This window comes from Pholcus phalangioides, unplaced genomic scaffold (genome assembly GCF_987345545.1).
Source record: "Pholcus phalangioides strain wild (caught in Gottingen) unplaced genomic scaffold, Ppha-v1.0 ptg000017l_1, whole genome shotgun sequence".
In the NCBI taxonomy this organism is placed as follows: Eukaryota; Metazoa; Arthropoda; class Arachnida; order Araneae; family Pholcidae; genus Pholcus; species Pholcus phalangioides.
The window spans coordinates 36,570,246-36,595,031 of NW_028301610.1; the positions used below are offsets into that span (position 1 = coordinate 36,570,246).

Consider the following 24,786-nt stretch of genomic DNA (forward strand, 5'->3'; position numbering starts at 1 on the left):
GATGCCCATAACAAATGTGGATGTCATATATTTCAAAAATTCAGCAACCCAATTAAAAACACAATTACAAACAATATATACATGATAAAATATTATACAATGCCCCATAAAGAATATTTATGGTTGTCTTATTCTAAGCATGGATAGCTTCTCAATTCACTCTGACATGTTTGTTGTATTTCTTCTTAAACGTGTCGATTGTGTAAGTATTTACTACCTCCGGGGGTAAGCTATTCCATTTATTAACAACCCTATTAGAGAAAAATTACCTGTGACACCATAACCTAGATTTGTCCCTTACCAATCAATACTAGTGTTCCCTTGTAAAAGCAGTCGATTCATGGTGTGCTAATAATTCATGGTCCATCCTATCCATCCCGTTGAAAATTTTGAACACTTCAATCATATCTCCCTGACACCTGCATTCATCCAAGGTAAACATATTGAAAAAATGAAGTCTCTCTTCATAACTGAAGCCCTTTGTTCCAATAAGAACACTTGTAGCTCTTCTGTGACCCCTTCAACAAAGTCTATGTCCGTCTGTAGGTATGGTCTCCAAAACCTTACAGCATATGCCAGTCCAGGTCAAACTAAGCCTCGAAAAAGTGTAGAATGCGATGAAACCTTTTTGAGAACGAAACCAAGCATTTTGACCACCACTGAACAATGTTCAGAAAACCTAAGCCCCCTGTGAATGAGAATTCACAAATCGGTGACCCTAGTTGCATCCGGGATAGTGACCACGGCATTCAACTCAAAAGAGAACCATGCACTTATCAACGCTAAACATCATGCTCCATCCATTTGCCCATGCTGCAATCCTGTTTAAATTGGTCTGAAGCATTTCCCTGTTGCTTTGATTCTCGACTACCCCCATTAGCTTCATGCTATCTGCAAATTTGCTAGCAATCCCATCGAAACCCTGATCAAGTTTATCGCCAAAAAGTGAAAAAGTATGGGGCCAAGGACACTTGTGATGCCTGTCCAGCCAGAGAATTCCCCATTTACCATAATTCATTGCGACCTATCTCTTAACTACGATTCTATCCAATTCAGCAAGTTGCCCAAAATCCCAATCTCGTGTAAACGCTTCAAAAGTTTACTATGTTGCACTCGATCGAATACCTTCTCGAAATCAAGGTAAACAACATCTACATTTTTGCCCTTACCGAAAGCCTTTGTCACGTGATCATAGCAACAAGGGAGGTTAGTCACACATAACTTCCACTTCCCGAACCCATGCTGATTATCCAACAATACATTATTCTCGTCAATCCACTTCACCAACTGCCTTTTGTTAATAATTTCTCAAATTTTTGAGAGGGAGCTTGTCAAACTCACTGGATGATAATTGGACACAGTTTCTCTACTACTATTTTTAAATTTGAGAACAGCATTATCAAGTTCCCATTCCCTTGGGACGATACCTTCAGCAACAGTACTCCTGTAAATTTGTGCGACTGGCCCCAACAATTCATTAGCACATTTCCTAAGTATCTTGGCATAGATATCATCTGGTCCTGGTGCTTTGCTTGCACATACATTTTGTAGAAGATTCAAAACTTCCACGTTTTCCACTTGAATTTGGTTGAGGATTTTATTACCCCATGCAACACCCGTTTATTTAATATCATTTTCCCTATTAAAAACTCATGCAAAAATGTCATTAAAAGCACTACACATACTTACATTGCTATCTATCCCAGACCCTCCTAACGAGAGGGGGGGGGGGCGCCTGTCACCTTACATCCATCATTAACGTATCTTAAAAAATGATTTTGGGTCAGAGCCAATGTTATATGCCAACCTAGATTCAACTTCCTTTTTACTGTCCTTTATCGCTTTCTTCAATGCCGTTCTTTTATCAGTAAACAATGATAGGTCACTTTGTCCACTTTCATACTTTCCAAATGCTCTTTTCTTTTCAAGATAAAGGTTACGCATGCTATCTGTGAACCATAGGAGGAGCAATGTACAAACATGCTTTTTTTGAACGAAGGGAATAACTTCGTGCAAAACAGAATATAGCTTTGTACTAAATTGTTCCCATTGACTTACCACCCCTACTGATTCCAACCGGTCTTTGAAAACTTCCGCTAACCTTCCTCTCAAAACATCAAAGTTAGTTCTTCAAAAACAAAGAACCAGTCTTTTGTTATCAACCTTACCCGAGGAAAAGTTACAATGAAATCGGACTATACGATAATCACTGGAAGAAAACTCTTCCCCCACCGAAACATGTTCAACAAAGGGTATGACGCCGTGGAAAACAGAGGACAGCTTGTACTAAACTCTTCCCGTTGACTTAGCACCCAGACTGACTCCAACCGGTCTTTGAAAACTTCCACTAAATGTTCTCTCAAAACATCAAAGTTAGTTCTCTGAAAACAAGGAACCAGTCTTTTGTTATCAACCTCACCCGAAGAAAAGTTACAGAAAAACTAATGACGCAATGATCATTTGATGAAAACTTGTCCACCAACAAAACATGTTCAAGAACATCCTCGGAACTTCTAGTGAGAACTAAATCCACAATAGCAGTACCTCTCGTGGCTTCTGATACGTGCTGGTTCAAAAAATTATTGCACCAACTTAAAGTCTTTTTCATATTGATCTCTAAATGAACAGTTCTCCCAATCGATACTTGGGTAATTGAAATCACCTGATACGATCACCCTCTTATGCTTGCACATGCACGAAGTTTGGCGATATTGTTCGGATTCCTATTCGGTGGATTGTAACAAACCCCTACAATAAGTTTATGATGCCTTTTGTTTTCAAGCTCAACCCATATAGTTTCAATATCACTTCTCTGCACATTACGCTCTCTAGCCTCCAAACATGATTTCACGTATATCAAGAATCCACCCTTTCCTATCTGATCTATTTCTTTAAAAAGTATCGTATCCTGAGATGTGTAAGAAAGATTCATCCCCGTAGTTTGCCCAAGATTCTGTAATGGCTATAAGATCCAGGCCCTTCACAGCTATCATAGTTTCTAAAAAAATCCTTAATACCCAAACTCCTGGCATTTATTAACACACATTACAATTTGCCCTGTGATTTAGTATTAAATTTTTACTATGTTTTGGTCCTATTCACCCCACTGTTTCTATTCCCCTTGTTTTAAGGTAGTAAAAGTAATTTTTGCTTTTCTTTCCAAAGATTCGTTTGGGCATAACATCCAGGAAATCCTATTTCTCAATTAAATTTTATTTATGCTTAATGGAAAGAGAGAAGAGGGAGGGAAGAAAGGTTATATAGATGTTTTTTTCCATATGTATCAAACTTCCCAAATTTATTTGGGAATTTTGCATAATTTCCAGGAGAAGTGATAAAATGTGAAATTTAATCAAACTGTATGCCGCTGTGGTGGTCGAGTGGTTATATTGCCGGACTCGTGATGCGAGGATCCGGGTTCGAACCCCACAGTGGTGGTCGGCTGAAGTTGGTTTTCTGTGGTTCCCAACTTCAAGGCGCAAATGCGAGCCGATCTCCCCGTTAAAAAGTCTCGCCACAGAGAGCAACAGTCCTACAACGGTAAATCATTCAACCATAACACTTCACTCATAGTTAGTAAAACTGGGGGCAGGTGACAGCACTACACATAACAAGCATTACACAGAAACAAACTTTACGTCAGGTTGCACTACACGTACACGCACATTCCCGCATGTACCGATTCGTTGGGGGGTTCCGCGGGGGAAGGGGTGCATATGTGGTGTAGCAGTAGTAGGTAGGGCTCGGGGATCCACGATGTTCTTAAGTCAGCCACCTCGTTGGGCAATTTGCCTGTTGTGGCGTTGTATTTGTATATTTGTATATTTTTTTAGCATGACAATTGGTGATTATGCATAACCACTCATGTATCACTTTTGCAGTAGCATATGCATTTCAACATTGAAATGTAAAGGAACCAATTGTGACCACGCGAAGCCAAACGTGGTATAAATGTGAAAATGAGGTTCCACTGTATACTGTACCCAGGGGTGGGAACTCTGCGCCAATTTCGCCGCACTGTGTTGGGGGCAGAGCGTGTCGACTGAGCTGAAGAAAGAAAAACAACGATCGGAAGTTCATTTTGAACTCTAACTTTTATTCTATAAAAGTTGTAAAAAAAAAAGATCATTTACGTTCATCAGAAAATACAGCCGGCAATCAAAAGGGAGAGACAAATCAAATCCCGACATACATACATGAAAAAAACAAACATCCCTCATATAGAGAAAAAACCAGTCTATATATCCGTGCTCCCGAGGGTGAGAACACTCTGCCGCCGATTTGCATATAGCGTTGGAACAACCGGTTCCCGCACGTGCATGGAGGGGGGAAAAAAAGAAAGGAAAACAGTCCAACACACTGCCCCAAAATTAACATCTTGCGCCATCCTGCTCCAATAGGGTATTTTCATATTTTTCTGCGCCAAATAGCGAATTTTGCTTCAGTATGCCCAGAATTTCAGAAAGGTTTCATTTATTTTTGCAAAAAATTTTTGTTCCTGCCGCGAAACGATTCTTTCCGAAAAGAGCGTGTTTTATTCCACTTTACTTCAATTATCGCCTTATTTAAACTATTGGCCCTTCCATACCGAAACCCCGATAGTATCCGTGACCATGCAACTGAAGATATTTGCAATGCTCTTTCAGCTTTAAAGCGCAAATTCGAGTCAGTTTTCGTTTTCAAAAAAAAAGTCGCCACTGGAAGCAGCAGAAATTACTGTAGTCGATTGTTATTGCGTCAAATCCTGATGTTTCGTGGAAAAAAATTTCATTCCGGGCGTAAAAAAAAGCATGTCCACCGAATTACGCTTGCTAATTTAGAAACTTAGCCGAATAAAGAGCGTTAAATCGGCAATGTTGCCGAATAATGAGTTAAATCGCCAAATCACAAGTAAGATCGCCAATCTTGCCCAATAATGAGTGTCAGATCGCCAATCTCGCCAAATGAGTGCGGAATCGCCAACCATCGTGTTGATTCTTCCGAAATTCTCTTTCATTTTGCAACAATTTCTTTCTGAGTATAAAAAAATTGAAAACTTGATATAGAAAATTTTTAGCCCATTTGAAGGGTGGCTGTTCCAGACAGCAAATAGTGCCCTCAGTAAGCAAAAATCACCTTAAATAGACTGGTGCGAAACATTTTATGACATCCGCTCTTTCAAACAATTTGTCAAAAGCCTGAAACACCAAAAACAAAAAAAAAAGCTGAAAAAAAAAACAGCAAAAAAAGAACATCTTTTCATCAGCTTGTGCAGACAAAAGACAGTGCAGTTGTTTTATTTTGAAAAAGGGTGAGGGTTAACGAAAATAGAAAATATTGTTGTTAATTTTGCTGCTACAATTTATAAATATCTGCTCCGTATCCTATATTTTCCTGCTCCAAAACTGCTCAGAATCCTGAATTTTGCTGCTCCAAAACTGCTCCGAATCCTGAATTTTGCTGCTCCAAAGCTGCTCCGAAATGGACTTTGTCACTTCCCACCCCTGTGTACCTCCCCATTAGCGGACACTCTAAGGGTGTCTGTTATCGGGATGTTGTACTGTATAAACATATGATGCATTCAATTTAAATTTGTACCAACTGGGAAAAAAAATATCATTGAGTATTAATATGAATGTATGAAAAAATACTGCAAGAAAATTATCAGTTCGTTATTTTGAATTTGACATTTTTTTATTTACTTTTTAGGAGCTGATGACAATAATCTAAACTCTATATTTTATGAACATTTGACAAGGTCACTACAACACTCTCTCTGTGGTGATATGGCATTAGGTAGATGGGGTAGTGTGGAACAAGGAGATTGTTTTGTTTTGGCTTCAGATAACTTGAATTGTTTAGTTCATGTTATTGAACTTGGCAATGGACTTGTTACTTTTCAAGTGCGAGGACTAGAATTTAGAGGTAAACAAACAGTAAATGTTTTGTTTCATCATTTTCATGCAAAATATTCGCAATGATGAAGTTTCATTCCAACAAAAAGTCTTAACTATAATTATATATCTGTGGCTTTTAGTTAATAAGTTTATTTAGTTTTTTTCATATAAATTTGATATTTGTTATATCTGATTCTGATGGTTTAGCTAGTTTTACTGTATCTTTAACTTCTTTATGTAATCAGAGGCATATTTACAGGGAAGCTGAGCAAGCTATAGCCTACTCATCCCTCTGCCCTTAATATTAAGTAGCCTGCAGGCAGCAGACCCATAAATCTGCCTCTGTAGGTAATGTTGTGAAGTATATATAGGAAACTGAGTTCAATGTCATTATATATATACATTTATATGATATCTATTTCTTTTTTAAATTTACAGGAACCTATTGCCAACAACGTGAAGTGGAGGCCATTAATGAGGGTGTTGATGAAGATGAAGGTAGGTTGGGTAAATCACAAATGGAGAATTATGTTATAGGCAAATACACAAAAGAAATACAAAATTCCCAATGTATTTTGGCACACTATAGGTGTTGTCTTCAGAGGATAAATATTTGTGGTGTGGCTCAAATATGAGGTACAGCACCAATGTGTGGTACCGCACCTATGTCATACAGCACCAAATGTAATACGGCACCAAAATATGTCGTAGCACTCCACATGAAACAACAAATAATTTGGCAGTACGAAAAGAACATATGCAAATAATTCAAGTTTTTTTTTTCTATTTATCAAGAACGAATTTAAACAATATTGCTGGTGATCTATGTAGTGTGTACAGTGCACGGTTAACCTGCCTGCAAAAAACCCTTTTCTATGGGGAGTGCTTTTGTTTACCACATGAACAACAAAAAAAAGAATAATTCACCAGAACAAAAATTAATTCATGTCACACACAGTTTAAATAAAGGAAATTCAGATTTAATTACTTTTCATTTAGAGACACCTTATTATTTCAAAAACATCATTTAGAGACCCTTAACTATTTCAAAAACATGACATTGAACAAATTCTTTCAAAGAACACAAAACAGTCTCATCGCGTAGGATGTTGCTTTTCCAACTTAATTATCCAATGAAGTTTACTTTAAACAGAGAAATATGGACATTTAATGTAAACAGTAAAGTGCAATGTCCCGAAAAATATTTCAGGGTTTTCTAAGAATTACTTTACCTTAAATGAGACCGAAATAATTTTAATTGGGGGGAAGTTTTTGGAGCGGTCATTAAAATATTGTTAGCACACACAAATTTAAGCGACTGACACACCAGAACCTTTTCAGAATGAGAGGCAATAGAAAAATTTTCTCACATACCTTAAAGCACCGAGTCACTCGTACTCGTGTCACTCAGGGAATCAGTCCTTGTGATGTAGTCTGAAATTAACGCTCCGAACGCGTTGGCAAGTCTGTTTTCGACAGGGCAGCAGACGACTGGAAACAAGGCAATGGGACTTTTCTGACCCCAGACTCTCACATTCATTTTGAGCAGGATCACTCATACGGCAAAACGCGTTTTCCATTCTTCCAACTGGCCATGGTGGCTAACCTATGGACTCGGGATCATCTATGACGATTGACTCGCCCATCGGGAAAAGTTACTTAAAAACGCAGGAAAACTTTCAGTTTTTGGACATTACAAATGCGGAGGGGGAAACTTAGCTCGGACGAAGCCGAAGTTCCGCTACTTCATAATCGACAGACAGACCACCTCTCAAAAGTTTCGGGAGTATATATTAAACCAAAATGTGGTCGTGGCTAAAGAATGCGCACACTTTGATTCGTGGTGCAATTTTTTTATGACACCACTTTTGACCAATTAAGGTGAAAGGGCATGTCTTAACCTGGACGAGAGAACGCCCTGAACAAAATAAAATCCTACGGGGATTCATCCAGAGATGCCACTATACTCTAATTTTCCTGGGACCCAGGTTATTCGAAAAATCTGGGTCCTTATCAAAAAAAATTTATCTTGAAAAAAAAATTATCCCCCCCGCCCCCATATAATTAACTGGTATCTCTATGAATTTTCTTCCAGCATGCCCTGCTTATATTTCTTCATTGAGACTGAGCGGTGGGTCATGTTCTGGGTAGGAGAAGAAGGTAGGTTGTCTGTGAATCAAGTAATTCATTTCTAAAAACATGTTCTATCCAAAGGTTCATTTACTTTCCCTGTCTACTAGTAGAAAAAGCTTGCAAAGAAGCTCATTAGCACTGAGAATTAAACATATGTAATTCTGCATGTGTAATAAATCTAAAACAAATATGCAGTTGATCCCGCTTATAATGTTTCTCCCATTTAGAACGTTTTCCCACTTAGTACAACTTATTTTCGTGGTCCTAACTATAAATAATTCTCATTAACATTTCCTGTTTAAAGTGTTTTCTTATTTACGTTTTTTATGACGGTTTTTGAAAAACGTTATAAGCAGAATCCAATTTAGTTAACAGTTGGAGATACACATTTATATATTCACTAATAAATCAATCTATAAATTCCCTTCTGATTGATTTTACATTTCGTTACAAAAAATCTTAGCACTTTCAATATCTTCTGATCAAATTAGATTCTCTCTTTCTCCTCTATTAGACACTTATCTTCTGATTCCCTATTTATACTTTGGTTTTCCTGGTAAAATGATTTTATTTTCCCTCCCTGATGGTTCACCATTCTGTTCTGTCACCATTTAACTGCCACATATTTTAAATCCTGAATATGGGAGCTATTTCAGATTTGTGTTGGAGAAACTTAAGTGTACTTATGTGTGTGTGCTCAGCATTTGGCGTGTTTTGTGTTCAGTAGGTGGTGCCATCTATCTCGCGCCGTAACTAGATACTTTCTCAAACATGAGGGTGAATTTGGTGCTCCCCTCTAGTCCAGAACCCAGGACACTAGACCCACCTGTCCCTGTCCCTCCCAGTTGCGGCCCTGCATCTATCTTCCGAACTGGTAATGCGTGCATTTGAAGTAGTTTAATGTATGCATATTTGTGTTGCAGGTCTGTGTGATCGCCGTGGCAACCAGAAGTTTTTCCAAAGGAAGAGCCAACTCAAAATTTGAAATCTTTAGAAAATCACATTTTTTGCCGATTACCATTGCGCAATTGCAAGTTCCAAACCTGGATTTTCACTAAAAGCAAAATTTGATTTGGGGGTGGGTTATAAGGGGCCTTCCCCCCCCCCCACCCGGAAATCAAGAATTAGAAATATTTTTGTAGAGAATTAAAATATTGGAATAAAATAATTTCTTTTATATTATATGTGAAGAATTAGATCCTGGTGCCCCTCCAAAAGCTGATTATGCGAAACAGTAAATACCACATAGCAGCTAGATGACAAAACTTTGGATATTCAAAGGTTGAGTTTTTACAGATCGGTTTTTTTCCACGATATCTGGAAAGTTATAGAATTTGAACAGGTGTTCCAATCCTTTACGATTAAATATAATGTTTGCATTTCGCAATATTGTAGGAACAAGACAAATTTATGCCGTATAGACGCGGTCTTTGAATATTGGCGGATAGCTGCAAAAGTACCGTAATTTCCAGTATGTAACCGGAAGGGAGAAAATCCACAGGGGAATAAAAGAAAATTGAAACTTCTGTACGTGGCCTTTCATTCAGAGAGAAGCAACTAAGATATCCCTCATGTTATTCTTCAACAACCTGCGTGTATATCAGTACAGTACAGTGTACAAAGTAGTAAAACCAGTTTTTCAAGGTAACGCAATCATGATACATAGTGAAAAGAAGAAAACAGAAAGGAAAAAAAAGTTGGAGAGGTGTTTTCTCTCTGCTTTTTTCTTAGAAGTAGGAAAGAACGCATCCTGGAGAATGTGTGAACAAAATTTTTATGCGTCCTTTTCTGAAATTCCGGGTATTTGATGTGTTATAACGCATCAATGGCATATCTATTCATCAGACAATACACTGAAATATTAGTAAAAAGGAAAACGCGTAACTACGCTCACACAACATATAAAAATAAAAATAAAAGTTTACCATTAAATGGGAAATTAATTCAGCTTTCCAACGATAGGTCACACTGCCTACTTTGACACATAAATAAAGGTACAGGAAAAATTTTGTCACACGACAAAGAAAATTAAAAAACTAATTTTGTGTTTCAACAACAAAAATAAAAATAAAAAATTTCTGTCACTGCGTCACCCTTGAGATCATGAAACAAAAGCTCGAGAAAATGGCTATCTCTCACCTTTCCTGTAACTGGTTGAATTTAAATTTTTACTAAACTATCAATTTCTCCAATGAAGACGCCTCAAATTGGCTCAAAACTTTACACCAAGGGGGCAAAAATTTAGAGGATTAATTTAGAAAAATAGGCAAAACTCTCTGATATCGGGATCGCATCCAATATCTAAAATTTTGAAAACGCATACAGTGTGTACCAAAAGTAGGTGTTCAACCCACTTGTTTTCCCAAATGAACAAGGACAACAAACTAAATTTTCTTGAAACAAAATACACATATCTACTATTTGACAAAAATCCCATGTACAAGAAAAATATATGTCAAAAGAGGGGAAAAGTGTACCATGACTTTTCCACTTTGACATATTATTTATCACGCTAACCGAGCATTCCACATAGGTTACTTACCAAATCCTAACTTTGATTTCCATGGCAGAAAAATATACATCTGCTCATGTCAAACATCATAGTCAGAATGAAGCTGAGCGCCTGCATGTAAGTCTCGTACAACATCCGTTGATAGCTTGCAAAATAAAGCCATTTGATTGGTCTATCCAAATTTTTTTACAATCCCTGATCATAATGAACCTGAGGCATAATGCTATGATCGTTGGTGTTGATCAATTATCATTTGCTAACGTGTTTTTGAAAGTATAAATATATGTGCTTGCATAGATCAGGGTGTCTACCATCGCAGAAAAGTCATGGAATGAGAAAAAGGTCACGAAAAAAGTCACAAAATTTGACTAAAGGTCACAGATTTTTTTATGATTCTCCAGAGATCTTTTTTGATTTTTTCCCTAAAATCTAGGCTTTAGAAAAGCTGTGAAATTCAATATTTTTCCCTTTCTCTCAGGTTTTTTTCTCCTTTTTTTGCCATGGAGGGAGGGATGGGTGGGTGAGTAGCAGCAGAAAAGAACAGTGTCAATGTGTAGTGTAGTCACAAAGCCTCCTAGATACTACATGTAGGAGGCTTTGGTAGTCACCCTACATGGGGGCAGATATTATATGGGTGGGGCAAAAAAACTATTCATCCTGGATGAACAAAAAACAACTTTTCTTAGTTTGTTGGGACCTTTCAATATTTGTAATATTCCCCTAAAGCCATAGATATAATATAACCATAAGTTAATGTTATGTCTATGCCTAGAGCAGTGTTCTCAGGATCGTATGATAATTCTTGGGGAGTCGTTGACTTGCACGACAGTTGAGAGTTCTCTTGGGAACAATATTGGTTTTCAGTAGAAAGGACATGATCTTCCCCTCACATCGTGGAGCAGGGCCCAGATTTTTCACTGAGGAGGGGGGGGCCTGTAGTGAATTTATAGCATGAAAAAACAATTATGGTGATTGTCCCAGGCTCCAAGGCCCTAGCCCTGTCATCCTCATCCTTGTGGGGGCCAGGTGAAAAGACACCAATTCTCTTCCCCCCCCCCCCGCAAAGGGAGAAAATTTTTTAAATTATATCACCCTTTTTTTAATCGCTGTGATCTTTACCAACTAGCTATAGCAAACCACGAAATCATACAGTATACGCATGTGACAGACTGAAAGCATTCAATAGAAGACAGACATCTGACTTATTTGCCATTAATTGTGTTGCAACGCAACATTTAGGCAGAATTTAAAGGAATACCAGTGTTTCTAAAAGTGTTCATCGCGGCTCCTAGGAGCATCGTGGAGAGCTGAAAATATTGATTTGTGCTGCTATTTACACTTTGAAGTGGTTCTTTTATATGGGAAAATATCTGCCAAACTTTTCGCATGAACCATGAATTACGCAAGGGAAGCAGCTGACAAAAGAGAACCATTGGAATATGGTGGCAAGCTTGCGATCTTAGACCGACAACAAAGCATGACAATAAATAACAATTACCATGTCAAGCAAATAACAAGCATGTAATATCGAACTTTGAAAAATGTGAATAGGAAAAGGAATATATGAAATCGTCCTTCGGAAGGGCCCTGGGTTGGTCTAGTCAGAGCCGTCATGATTTTTTCCCTCATACTGGAGTAAAGGGGAAAATAAACATTATGAACGCCTCAGACTAGTGCAGTTTCTGAACCGCTATGTCCTGACATCTGCAAAACCGGGCTGTGAGGGATTTGTTATTTCATTTTTGCCCATTAATCGTGTGTATGATCAGGCCTTTCAATCAAGAAAAATAAATCAACCGTGCCGCGGGATTCCAAAGGTTGAGAACTAGATCCTGCAGTAGGACCCCCTGGTCTGAGATCTTTGACGGGCCCAGGCAAGATATAATATCTTGATTTTATATCCTACCTGGTATACAATATTTTTTTAATATCGATCAATAGTGTGTTCAGTAGTTTCCATTCACAGGACGCATTTGCAACTTTCGTTTCGCGGGGGGGGGGGGGGGGGCGTGGAGCTTGTTTTGAAAGTTTCATTGTAGGCACTGAAGGAACTCCGTCTTTGATATGATAGAAACAGGAGGGGGGTCTAGGGTTTCCAGACGACCGTATATATGACCCAGAAGGGCGTATGCTGGGATGGATTGCATTGAGTATTATTCATGAACAACTGAAGGCATGGGTGGGGATACAGAGAGGGGGGCAATATGAACGATTCCCCCCCCCCGATTAAAAAATTATTGGCATGGGCAGTGTTTCCCCCCCGCCGCTGTGGTGGTCGAGTGGTCATAATGATGGACTCGCATCGCGGGGATCCGGGTTCGAACCCCACCGACACCACAGTGGTGGTCAGCTGAAGTTGGTTTCCTGTGGTCCCCAAATTCGAGGCACAAATGCGAGCCGATCTCCCCATCAAAAAGTCTCGCCACAGAGAGCAACACGCCTACAACGATAAATTATTCAATCATTACACTTCACTCCCAGTTAGAAAAACTGGTGGCAGATGGCAGCACGACACATAACAAGCATTACACAGAAACAAACTTCACGTCAGGTTTCACTACATGTACACACACATTCCCGCATGTACCAATTTGGTAGAGGTTCCGCAGAGGAATATGGACGAGGTGCATGTGTGGTTTAGTAGTAGTAGTAGTGTTCCCCCCCCCCCCACACTGTTCCAGAAACAACCTGTAGCCGCGTCCTTAGGATGCAGTTCCTATGGGATGTTGTATTTAAAAGTTTTTAAAAATTTAAAAAAATCGAGATTTTTTATTGTGGTTGGAGGCATAGGCAGAGATAGACTTGAAAGTCTGGGAGAGCACGGTCGTTATTGTTGGGGCACAATGATGATGTCAATTCATATATGCACATATACATTAGATCAGTCGACTCCACCTTTGCCAATGTTGGCATGTCTGTGTGTGTGTGTATTTGCATTGACGTCTTCATCATGCTCTGTGGAAAGTTTTGAAGGATTTAAATAATTGATTTCTTATCGAATGTTTATTTTGTAAATTCACTCCCGGTCCCTCTTTCATACGGATCCCCTATTTTATTGACCCAAACCCCCTTAAGTGGTCGTTACTCACAGTTTGGAAACCATTGATATAAGAAAGCAGTCCAGCATGGGTTCATTTTTTTGAGTAAGAAAAGTCCCCAAGAAGTCACCAAATTTTGCTTTTGGTATTTAGTAGACACCCTGCATTAGTTAATGTTTTATAAGTAGTAATAATAGTTAAATTATCAAGTTTACTTTAAAATTTAAAGTAATTGTGGTAAAACATTATTAACAAAACTCGCAAACTGAAGCCATTCTTGGTTTTCATATTGTTTTTGGTCATAATCACAGAAAGCCTACGATGGCTACTTTTTACGAGTTTTACTAACAATGTTTTACCGTGCACAAATAATAACTGTTAAAATTTTGAGGCAAACTTGATCATTTAACTAGTATTATTGCTTATAAAATATCAACTAATATCATATCATATATTGTTTTTTTGATATGGCACATTAATCAAAATCTTGGTACTAATTTCAATCGAAGAATTGTATCAGTTTTATTTGATAGGTGGCGTAAGTGGTTCTAGTTCATTAATGTCTTTCATTCTAAATTCATGGGACAAATTTTAAGAGGTGATATAAGACACCCAACAAGCATTTTTGATCGTAGAATGTGCTGCTGAATCGCAATGGCAAAGGCGATATAGGGTGTTTTTAGAGAACAATTTGCTGATTTTTTTCAGACGGATTTGCTGCGATATGTGCTATCATTCATTCAAGGGTGCATATGCACATCTGGATTGGATTGGAGTTTGTGTTCTTCATTGGTGCGAGGACCATCGAGGTTATGCTGCAATGATTAAGCAGTATCACTTGCGGCAGAATTTTCATTACCAGGTTGCACTAAGAGAAGACCTACAACATTACAGTACCCTGCGCCCTGCTCACGAGCATTGGTGTATGCAAGATCAACCTTTAGGGGGCACATTAGGTTTGGTGAGCCCAAGAAATCTCTCCCAGAGAAATTATGAGCTACTAAACTTCAAAAAGCATCATAAATTAACAAATTGATAAAGATAACATGCAGTATAAAGGTATCTGCTTTCGAATTTAAATTTTTTACTGAAATATCTGGAAATATTTTTAATTTTGATCGTCTTAGGGAGGGCACCTGCCCCCTATGTCCTCTCCTGCATACTACACCTCTGATCACAAATGTATGAACTCGGGGTGGGGGGGTGTTACTTCACTAGAATATTTCACTGCAAAATATAAATAAAAAGGTAGGAAAAATTCTTACCTTTTCGCTGTGCAACTTAGCATGTAAGCAACATAACACGGTGAATCACAATTTAAAAAAATTAGGTATGAGGAGAGCATTTCTTGGATTTTCAATAAATGCATTTTATCTTTGGAGTCAGAATAAATATATTAATTTTTCAATTTTCATGTTTTCTCCTATAAAAATGCACAAAAACACATTTGTGATACTTGATTGAATAAATGTTTTCTTTATATCATTTTTAGTAAATTTTACGTAGAATTTTAATGCGTTATATGATATATGTGTGCTAAATATAGCTCAATTAATCTTTTGAAGGGAAGACATTTTTTCGAAAACCCATAGGTAAAAATTTAAACAAGTTAGCTCACTATGAGACCACCTTCCTCCTTCAAAGAAGAACTATTATATTGATTTGATATATTTACTCCATCAGAATGTTTTTATTTAGGAAATTCTCTCGTGACATCTTCAATCATCAACATTACACAAGCCACCCAAGGGGGTTGTGACCAACACTTTGGGAACCACTGTATCAAGGTAATAGAGGTGAAGAAAGAAAACTCTTTTCAGACAGTCGTATCTAAAAGATGGCAAAATATTGTTTGCCTGAAGTGGCAGAATTTTTAGAACCGGCTTTGCCTGGAAGGGATAAACTATGAATGGAATCAAACACTTGTCTTTAAAATTTTTTTAGCAACATAAGGTTGCACGTTTTCAGTCAACGTCTGATGTCAACTCTACCGTCACGGTAGAGTTTGACATCAGAATTAACGAAAGTCATTGGCCTAAGCTCAAGACCAGTATTGGAATCGATAATCAATTGTAAATTGGTGTCCCAGCCTGTGCGCAAGCCATCTCACTAAAATCAGTTACAGTAGGAACTTTAATTTTGGCTATGCATGAAAGAGCATCGGCAACCAAATTTTGTTCTCCTGACATGTGTCTTTTTTTCTTTCAAACCGAGCAGAACTTAGGTCTATCACCATCTATAGGCAATTTACTACCTAGTGAGTTGTTCCGGAAGTGTAACTGTGTGTGTGTACCTAACAGTCTTTGAGTGTGTATGTAGTGTTGTTTGATTTTTCAGTGCTTACATCTATATTTCAGAAGTGAAGTGAGTGATGTGTTATGATTGAATTACATTTGTACTGTTTGTAGGTCTGTTGTTCTCTGTGGCGAGACTTTTTAAAGGGAAGATCGGCTCTCATCTGCTCCTTGAAGTTGGGAACCACAAAAAACCTGACATGTGTCTGATATCAATTGAAAATTGACTTATGTAATTGGGATGTCTTATTTGGCGAGTGAAGCATTTTTCAGCTTTCTGAGTGAAAACATATACCAGAGGGCAATGGTCGTTGTACACAGAAAAGTTGCTGTCTTCTAGCATGCGACAAAAATATTGTACTACTGAATAAATATCAGAAGTTCATGATCGTACACACTGTACCTTTTCTCAGTTGTGAGTTTACATGAAAAAAATCTAAGTGTTTTGACTGCTTTCTTCACCACTTGATGTAAAACCACTCCCAAGGATGTATCTGATGCAAAGACTAAGCTTCAAAGGTACATCTAATACTGGGTTTGCCAAAAGGGCTCATTCAGTGATTAAGGTTTTGCACAAAGATGAATTTTTTGTTTCATCTGTGCAATTGATCAGTTTAAGATCTTTTTTGCATTTTCTTTTCACAATTTTGTGCAAATTTGCCTGGGCATGAGCAGTGCCTCTCAAAAATCTGTGGTAAAAATTAATCAAAGCAAGAAATATTTTCAGCTCATCCACAGTTCGAGACAAAAGATAATCAAGTTATGCTGTTATGCTTGAACTTTATTGGGAATGGGAGAAATCCCTTCACCAGTGAGAGTTATGCCCAAAAAATTGATTTTATTAAAAAAAAAGTTTTTTGAGGTTACTTTTGTGACTTCCCTCATCAGCAGATGTGACAAGCAAATCATCTAAGTATGCATAGACAAAATCTAAATCAGATAAAATGCTGTCGATAAACCACTGGAATGTCTGAGCAGCATCTTGCAGTCCAAAGGGCATCCAACATGTACCAATTCGTTAGAGGTTCCGCAGAGGAATATGGACGAGGTGCATGTCTGGTGTAGTAGTAGTAGTCCAAATGGCATGTGAATGTACTCAAAAAGTCCATGAGGTGTGATCACTGCTGTTTTTGAAATATCTTAACATTAATTACATTAATTTGGTGATAGGCCTCTACAAGGTCTATCTTAGAAAAATTTTATTTTCCAGCAAGAACAAATAAAAAATTTTGAATATGTGGTAGGGGATAGCAATCGGATACAGTTACGGCATTGAGCCTATGGTAATCGCCACAAATCTGCCACTCACCATTCTTTTTGGGAACGAGATGGATTGGGCTCGCCCTTGAACATTTTGATGGATGCCCTGCTTAATTAAGCTGTCGAACTACTTTTTCATGGCTAAAAGTTTTAAGTTTTTTTTTTTCTAATCATCAAAGTATGGATCAGTTTTACTGAGCTGAATTTAAAAGCTTTCAATACAATTCATAAGCAGTTTATGATTGTGTATGAGAAAAGCGCAATCTATGTGTGTGACGGAAGAGAAAACCACCATTCTGCATGTTATTTGAAGTTATGATGTTTGAATAATTAATGAAATTATGACTTAATTTCAAAAGAAGGAAAAAAAATTTATTTTGTTTAAAAAAATTGTAAAAACATTTAAAACTTCAAGATAAAAATTACTAAAGCCTTCAAAACAAGAAGCAAGTATTCCATTTTTGTTTCCATATTAAACAAAATAGCTGTCTAGTAAGTTTATTTGCATGACTGTCTTCTTTATTTTAAAATATGAAGTTTCATTTCCAAAACACTAATAGTTACATCTTAATTTAATGATGTGACTGATGACAACTTCCCACATTGAAGTGGAAAAGTTGTTGTTCTCACTAGTCCACCTTATAACCTATGATCAATCCTTTTTTCCTCCTTTTCATTGACTGTGTCATTCCCTTTTTTAACTAGGTTGTTGTTGCTGTGAGCCTGGTCATCTACCTCATATGCTTTCTGTTAATGCTGCTTTCAACCAACGATTGCTAGCATGGGAAGTCACTGCTACAAAATATGTATTAGAAGGGTACAGTATATCTGATAACAGTGCTGTTTCAATGCTTCAAGTGTTTGATTTGAGAAAGGCTCTCATCACTTATTATGTGAAGGTATGGCCTTTGATGGTATTTTTTCATAACTTAAATTTTTTTTGTGCAAGAAATAACTATGGGTTTTTTTTTCATGTATCCAGATTGTTTTGTTTCTGTGGGGTTTTTCTTGTGCTTCATACTAAATTTTATTCCATTATGTTCATTAATATGTTTCCTCTTAAAATACTGTAATTTATGAAGCAAAAGCTTGTGTGATTTTAGAGATTCAGGTTTTTTTTTAGTTTTTAGAAAATGTGAGAACTCGAAGAAATGTTATTTTATATAATCTCAATCTTGGAATGTTTTGGTGACATAATTTTTTTGGTGATGTGTAGATTCCTTCATATAGGCTGATTCGAATTGTTTGTCTACTGTGCTATCTTTGTAACCATAGACAAAAATTTTGAAATGACATGTAGTTTCTTAAAATGCATTTTTTTTTAGGGGTTGTGTACATAAAAAAGTAAAAGTATGGGTACTCCTTCCATGAACATGTTTTATCTGCATTTATGCTGTTTTCCCCCAAGTTTTCTGTGGTTTTTTAATTCAAATATCTCCGCGAATATTGCACTTAAAAATATGGAATTTTTTTCCCTCAAGAGAGACAAGACAATAGTTTTGTAATTAGATTTTTGAGCACAGGGTATATCTAGATAAAAACTTAATTTTTTTTAATTTTAATAATTAGACAACCCCTTGCAACATAAATGACTTATCTGAGATGTACATATTATTAGATACTTTTTCTAATTGGAAGTATGCCTTTAGAATCAATGATTGTTAATTATTATTATTAATCAATGGCATCCAGTATATAAGAATGTACATAAAGCAGGACCAATTGTCAACTGGCTCAGAGAAAATCTGGATAAACAAGGGAAATTAAAATTGGTGCAAAATTAGTGACATACATATGGTATATTGAGTCTGTCAAATACTTCATAAAGAAGTACTGCATTTCATGAATAGCACACACATGTAAATGTACACAAATTAAAATAAAAAATATAGGAATTGTGTTACATAAAGGAAATAGGGACTTTCATTCTATGAATTAAAGTACATATTTACTGTAGTAACACAATAAGATTACTTGCATAGACATGTCAATATTGACACATGAAGCCTCTCAGTAATAATGAATGTTGACTTTCACTAAGGGTGGGTGACCTCATCCTGCATAGGCGGATCCCTCTCGTTCCCCAAAAATTTGCATTATTAGCATTGGTGAAAGGAATAAAATCTGCCGTCGCTCCGTTCAAAGAGCTTCTATCTGCTTACGTCACCCTGGACAACATAACCATGTCCAGATCTCTGCTTGTTATTTGCCCTGTGGTGGGGGTTCCTAAGCTTTTGGGTCCCATGGATCCCTTGTGAAAATAAGATGAAGGCCGCAGACTCTCCATCCCCACAAAATCAATAGCCACAGTCCTTGACAGAGTAATTTTCAGTATATAACGAAGAACAATGAATTAATTTTTTTCTCATTCATGCCCTGGATAAGAACCCTTCCTATATGGTAACACTCTGTTGTCAAGCTTGTCACCATATTGCTTTCAATACTGCATAAATGTTGGATCACATCACTGCAATGAATGATCATCGACTCAATCATCTTGTCTGATGACACATCTCTTGAACTCTTCTGTTCTGTTGTTGGAGTACACAAATTTACCATTATGCTATAGCTAGTTGGTAAAGATCACCATGCAATTTCAAAAAAAAAAAAAAAAAAAAAATTTAGTAAGAAACTCAGGGAATCATTTTTTTTCAATAAAAATATCTGAAGCAAAAAGAAATTATTTCTGTACTATTCAGAGCATTTCCCATAGGTCCATTGTTGAAAGCAGTCTCTATAGACAATCTGTATCAGTTGGCAAATCTGCTACAACATCAAATAAGAAATAGGATTTTTTTATGATCAGTTTAGAGAAAGATCTGGATTATGGAGGGCCAGATAAGAGAGGTTTACTGTAAATCTACATTTACATTCAACTCCTAATGCATTGTTTTTTCTTTTTATGTATTATTTCAGAGTATCATATATTACACTGTTAACAATCCCAAACTCAATGAGTGGTTACAATCAGAGCACATACAGGAAGCTCTAAAACCAACATTAGATAAATACTATGTGGACCTTGATCCAGTTTTTAATATGACTGTTGATGAGGATTATGACTTCAGGGCATCAGGAATAACTCGAAACACATTTTGTAATGTTTATCATGATTGGATTCAGTATTGTCTACAGAGGAAAGATTTAGTAAGTAGCAATCTTTTTTTTTAAACTAAACAATATTGTTTATGAGTTGTGCAAAATATAAGCATGATCTGAATGTGATTTATAGTTGAAAAGAGTTATAATTTTATATTGTTAGTTTGTATCAAAGTGCTTGATGACGTATTTCTTTTTCAGCCTATTCCTTGTACCAAAGAATCACCTATGGTCTCTTTGTGTTTTGGGTTGAGTTTATTAGCTAGAAGAGTTCTCGGAACTGCTGCTCACAATTCCTTTGCCAGGTGAAATTCATTTATCTTTATACATTGCACTACAGTGTTGGAAAAACTACAATCCAGGTGAAAAAAAGATGATAAAAAAAGTACCAGTCCAAATTATTCAAAAATCAGGAATATGATAAAAATCAATATCTTAAAAATTCACAACACTTTTTCAGCAAATACAGTAATGCCTCAGTTTCTGGCTGATGAAGATTTTTTTTGTGATTTTTCTGCCTTGTCTAACAAATATTTTTGTTGATATGGATGCATGTGCTAACATACAACAGCCACGTCGTGAGCTGAATTTTTGCACCAATCATATCGCACATCAGAATTACACTCACTTGAGTCTAATTAAGTCATGTCCGATTGCTTAAAAAATAAAATGCATACTCAGTTCCATTCTTAAAAAGGTTTCTTTGTGTTCTTCTAAAGTCATTCTTTCACTTTTCCGAGGCTTAGTTCGTCCTGCACTGGAATTGGAATATGCTGTAAGATTTTGGAGACCATACTTACAGAGGGACATGGACTTAGTTGAGGAGGTGTAGAGAAGAGCTACGAATGCTTTAATATTGACACACAAGGCTTGAGCTATGAAGAAAGACTGAAATTTGTATAGATAAGATACATATGTAAACCCAGAAGAGAGAAATACTCTATCTGACGAAAGACTTTTCATTCTCTCAAAGAAAATTCATCCCTCACTGGGGTCCCCCACAAGGACAGAGATGAATTTTCCTTTCCTGAAACATTCATATCTCCTCACTCAGCCAGTGTTCCATATATGTCTTATTAACAAGAGATAGTGACGTCTTTCGTCATATACGTTGCCTTCTGGTGACCCTGATGTTATCTGTGAGCTATTAGCAGAATTCTGCCATCATCCATTGCATAGAGTCATTCAGCATGTAAATACGCTCCAAGGAGGGGAAATTCTATCTGTCTTCATAGCTTAGTTGGTAGAGCGCTCGTCCGGCAAATGAGAGACCAGAGTTTGGGTCCCCATGAGGGCAGCGATGAATTTTCCTTTCCTGAAACATCAATATCTCTATCACTCAGCCAGTGTTCCGTATCTGTCACAATACTCTATCTTCATGTATTATATACTGTACCTATATTTTTTCACCAACTTGAATTAGACAAAGGAAAGGGAAGGAAGAAAAGATCTAATTTAAACACCGTATCTTTTCCTCCATTTTGGAAGTGTGGTAAAGCATTGCACTTTTGACAACTTTTTGCCACTGCAGAATGAATTTCAAATTCCAGGCAGTCAAAGTTGGACTCAGATCTCAGTCCCCTGCTTACGATGTGTGTACCTACTCTTTTTTTTTTTTATATCTACATTTTTTTATCACCATATTTTTTACCTATCTTTAATAGTTTTTCCCACCACTGTATCATTGATTTTATGTTTTTTGTTTTTTAATAAATATTTCAGTAGTAAATGCACTGAATAATTTTTAATTCCATCAGGGGCTAAAAATATAAGTTTTTAATAAAGTATTTATGTTAGTACTATGTTATTTGAATTCGCATTCATATTTTTATGCATGAAATATAAGGGTTTACCTGACCAAAAAAAGGGGACTTTAAGAATTGCTGTGATACTATTGTCATACTGGATTACTAATATTTGTTTGAGTAGGTGATGAAAAGCCACAATGATACTAGAATGCTTGATTTTTAAGATTTTAGAAAAAATAATAAACAGATGGTGATTCAAGGAAAATAGAATCTTCTTTAAGGTCCAACATGGTTTTAGGAGAAGGAAATCATTTGTCACTAACATTTTGTATTTCTACGATTTGGTAACTAGGGCTCTTAAAGCTAATCTAGTAGATATTATTTATCTTAAATTGTGTGTGAAAAGCTTTAGGTTTGGTTTTATGGTTAGAATCTTGGTTGAGGGGATGGTTCCAACAATGCAATAATAAATGGAGAGACTTCTCATTGAGGCAAATTTATGGCTTTGCCACATGCGGTCTATTCAAATTTTTCTGCCCTTCTCCCAGCATAATCTTAATGTTCTTGACCAAAAATTACTTAAATTTTCCATCCTGGGTAATTGCCTGCTTAGCACCCCCCCCCCCCATAAATAAGCCTCTGTTGACAGCCGTCATTAACACTAGGAGGACCTAGCTGGTCCTTTTGACCATTTTTGATCTTCTCATTCTGTTCATAATGAACCAGATTGTTTAGAATGTTGAGATTTCATGATTTCATGACTTTTCTTAAAAATGCTACTTCACCACACACCAACTCCAGCCATATTGCTATACTACAATTTATTGCCATTAACTAGTTGGTTTGGAAATGAAGGCACTATCTATCAGTGGTTGCCTCAAGCTTGTTATAGGGAAATATCTTGTTGTCTAGATTCTTCCCCGGGATCAAACCTGCGACCTAACGGCAGCCTTCACAGTGGAAGATGAGCATCTTACCACCATGCCACTCAGATGCTCCTAAAAAACTGAAACATTGATATCCATCTATCAGCAATTTAAAAAAATATATATATTTTAGTTTTACTTATAAGGACCATGACCAGTGAATTTGACTGGAAATGTTATAAAAATCTTTATTGCATACACAGAGCAAATATTTTGTCGAATTCTGACATCAAATTTTTTCTAATATAGATGTTTGCTCTTTGACTAATTGAATGCATCCTTACTGACTGATTAACAGGGCTAGGATTTCTATGACTTACCATATTTTTTTTTGCATATTCCACTATTTTTATGTGTTAGATCATATTTTAATGATTTTAAGGCATTATTTTGTATATTTCTGCATTTTCAATGAGAAGTAATGCCATTCTATTTTCTACTGAAAGGCTTATACAAAGTGAAGATAAAAGATAAAGGAGGATCATAGAGTTCAGAACACGTTTACATTCATCGTAGTGACAATATCAATTCTTTCTTCCCTCCCCCGTTTGTGTACAAGTTGTTGGTGATGAATTTGAATGATCTGGATTAGACATGTAGGCGATAAATGTGGAAGCCTTGGAAAGAAAGAAAGAAAAAAGGTATAAAGGGTGGAGAGGAACACGGTACAGAGATATATTGGATAAGAGAGTATTAGTACAGTGCCTTGCTTTTTTTGTCCTCACTTAAATTTGTTTTTTTTGAGTTTTTTTACTTATTCTCTTTCTCTCTTCTTTGTACAGTATACAATAGAAGGATTAGTTCCGAGAAAGATACATATTATATATATGTGGGGGGGTAGAATGCCATGGAGTGCAACGTCCCTTATGGGAGTTGCTTGCCCGGTTCGAAATATCCAGCAATAAAGTGGCAAACGACAAGTGGAAAATGATTAGAAACAAACTTTCGCATGAAATATTATTATTTATTCAATTATATGGGTTAGTTAATTTTAACAATGGATTAGTATATCTTGGAGCCCTCTATTTGACGTTAGCAGTAAAGATACTGGCTCACCAATTGATGATCAACAACAGTCAACTTGTGCAGTGATCGGACATCCGATGTTGTTAGCTTTTCCGTAAATACCAGAGGAGTTTTCTCAGTTGAGAACCGGAACACCTTGATCAGTTCCTGGGGGCCTCTCGGTTGAGGGCCGGACCACCTTGCTCAGCTCCGGGGGGGCCTCTTGGTTGAGGGCCGAACCACCTTGATCAGCTCCAGGGGGCCTCTCGGTTGAGGGCCGAACCACCTTGATCAGCTCCGGGGGCCTCTCGGTTGAGGGCCGAACCACCTTGATCAGCTCCGGGGGCCTCTCGGTTGAGGGCCGGACCACCTCGATCAGCAATGAAGAACTTTGACTGTGAAGATTGTTTTATATTTTGATTCCGGACCTGCCGGAAAACGGATTCAAATAATGTAGATTATTGCATTTTAACAATTCAGCCTAAGGCCAATAGATACGGTAGTAAGACGGTGAACCGTCCTACTAGAGGGCTTCAGTTGAACAGAACAAGATTAGACGAACGCAATGTGAGAGACAAAGAGGGAGGAATTTATACTCCCCTTTTACAAGAAGTTTGGGACCACATGTCCTCGCATGGCCTTTTCGCCTCAACAAAATTATCGAATTTGCATATTCATGCGTCACTATTATAAACATTACAATTTAATTACATTGGAATCTGGCAACATGACATAATCCGGAGAGCTGATCAGACTCTCCCGATTATGTAAACATTACCAACATAACAATATGAAATGAATTGTTCCGACGGAGGTCTGCAGCCCCCCGCCGAAAATAAGTGAGTACAACACTATATTTTCGTATCCGCACAACGAGACTTGCAACAACTCCCCC

At 37.1% G+C, this 24,786-nt stretch overlaps 1 protein-coding gene across 1 annotated transcript in view; it reads left to right on the plus strand.

The window, feature by feature from the left end:
• The window catches only part of pcx (pecanex), a 359,123-nt gene that overhangs the window by 274,901 nt on the left and 59,436 nt on the right, over positions 1-24,786 (plus strand). Inside the window, exons 29-33 of the mRNA XM_089247188.1 lie at positions 5,689-5,904; positions 6,315-6,374; positions 17,819-18,012; positions 20,030-20,260; positions 20,414-20,517. Of these exons, the coding sequence (XP_089103314.1) occupies positions 5,689-5,904; positions 6,315-6,374; positions 17,819-18,012; positions 20,030-20,260; positions 20,414-20,517 (805 nt within the window). The remainder of the gene's footprint in view (positions 1-5,688; positions 5,905-6,314; positions 6,375-17,818; positions 18,013-20,029; positions 20,261-20,413; positions 20,518-24,786) is intronic.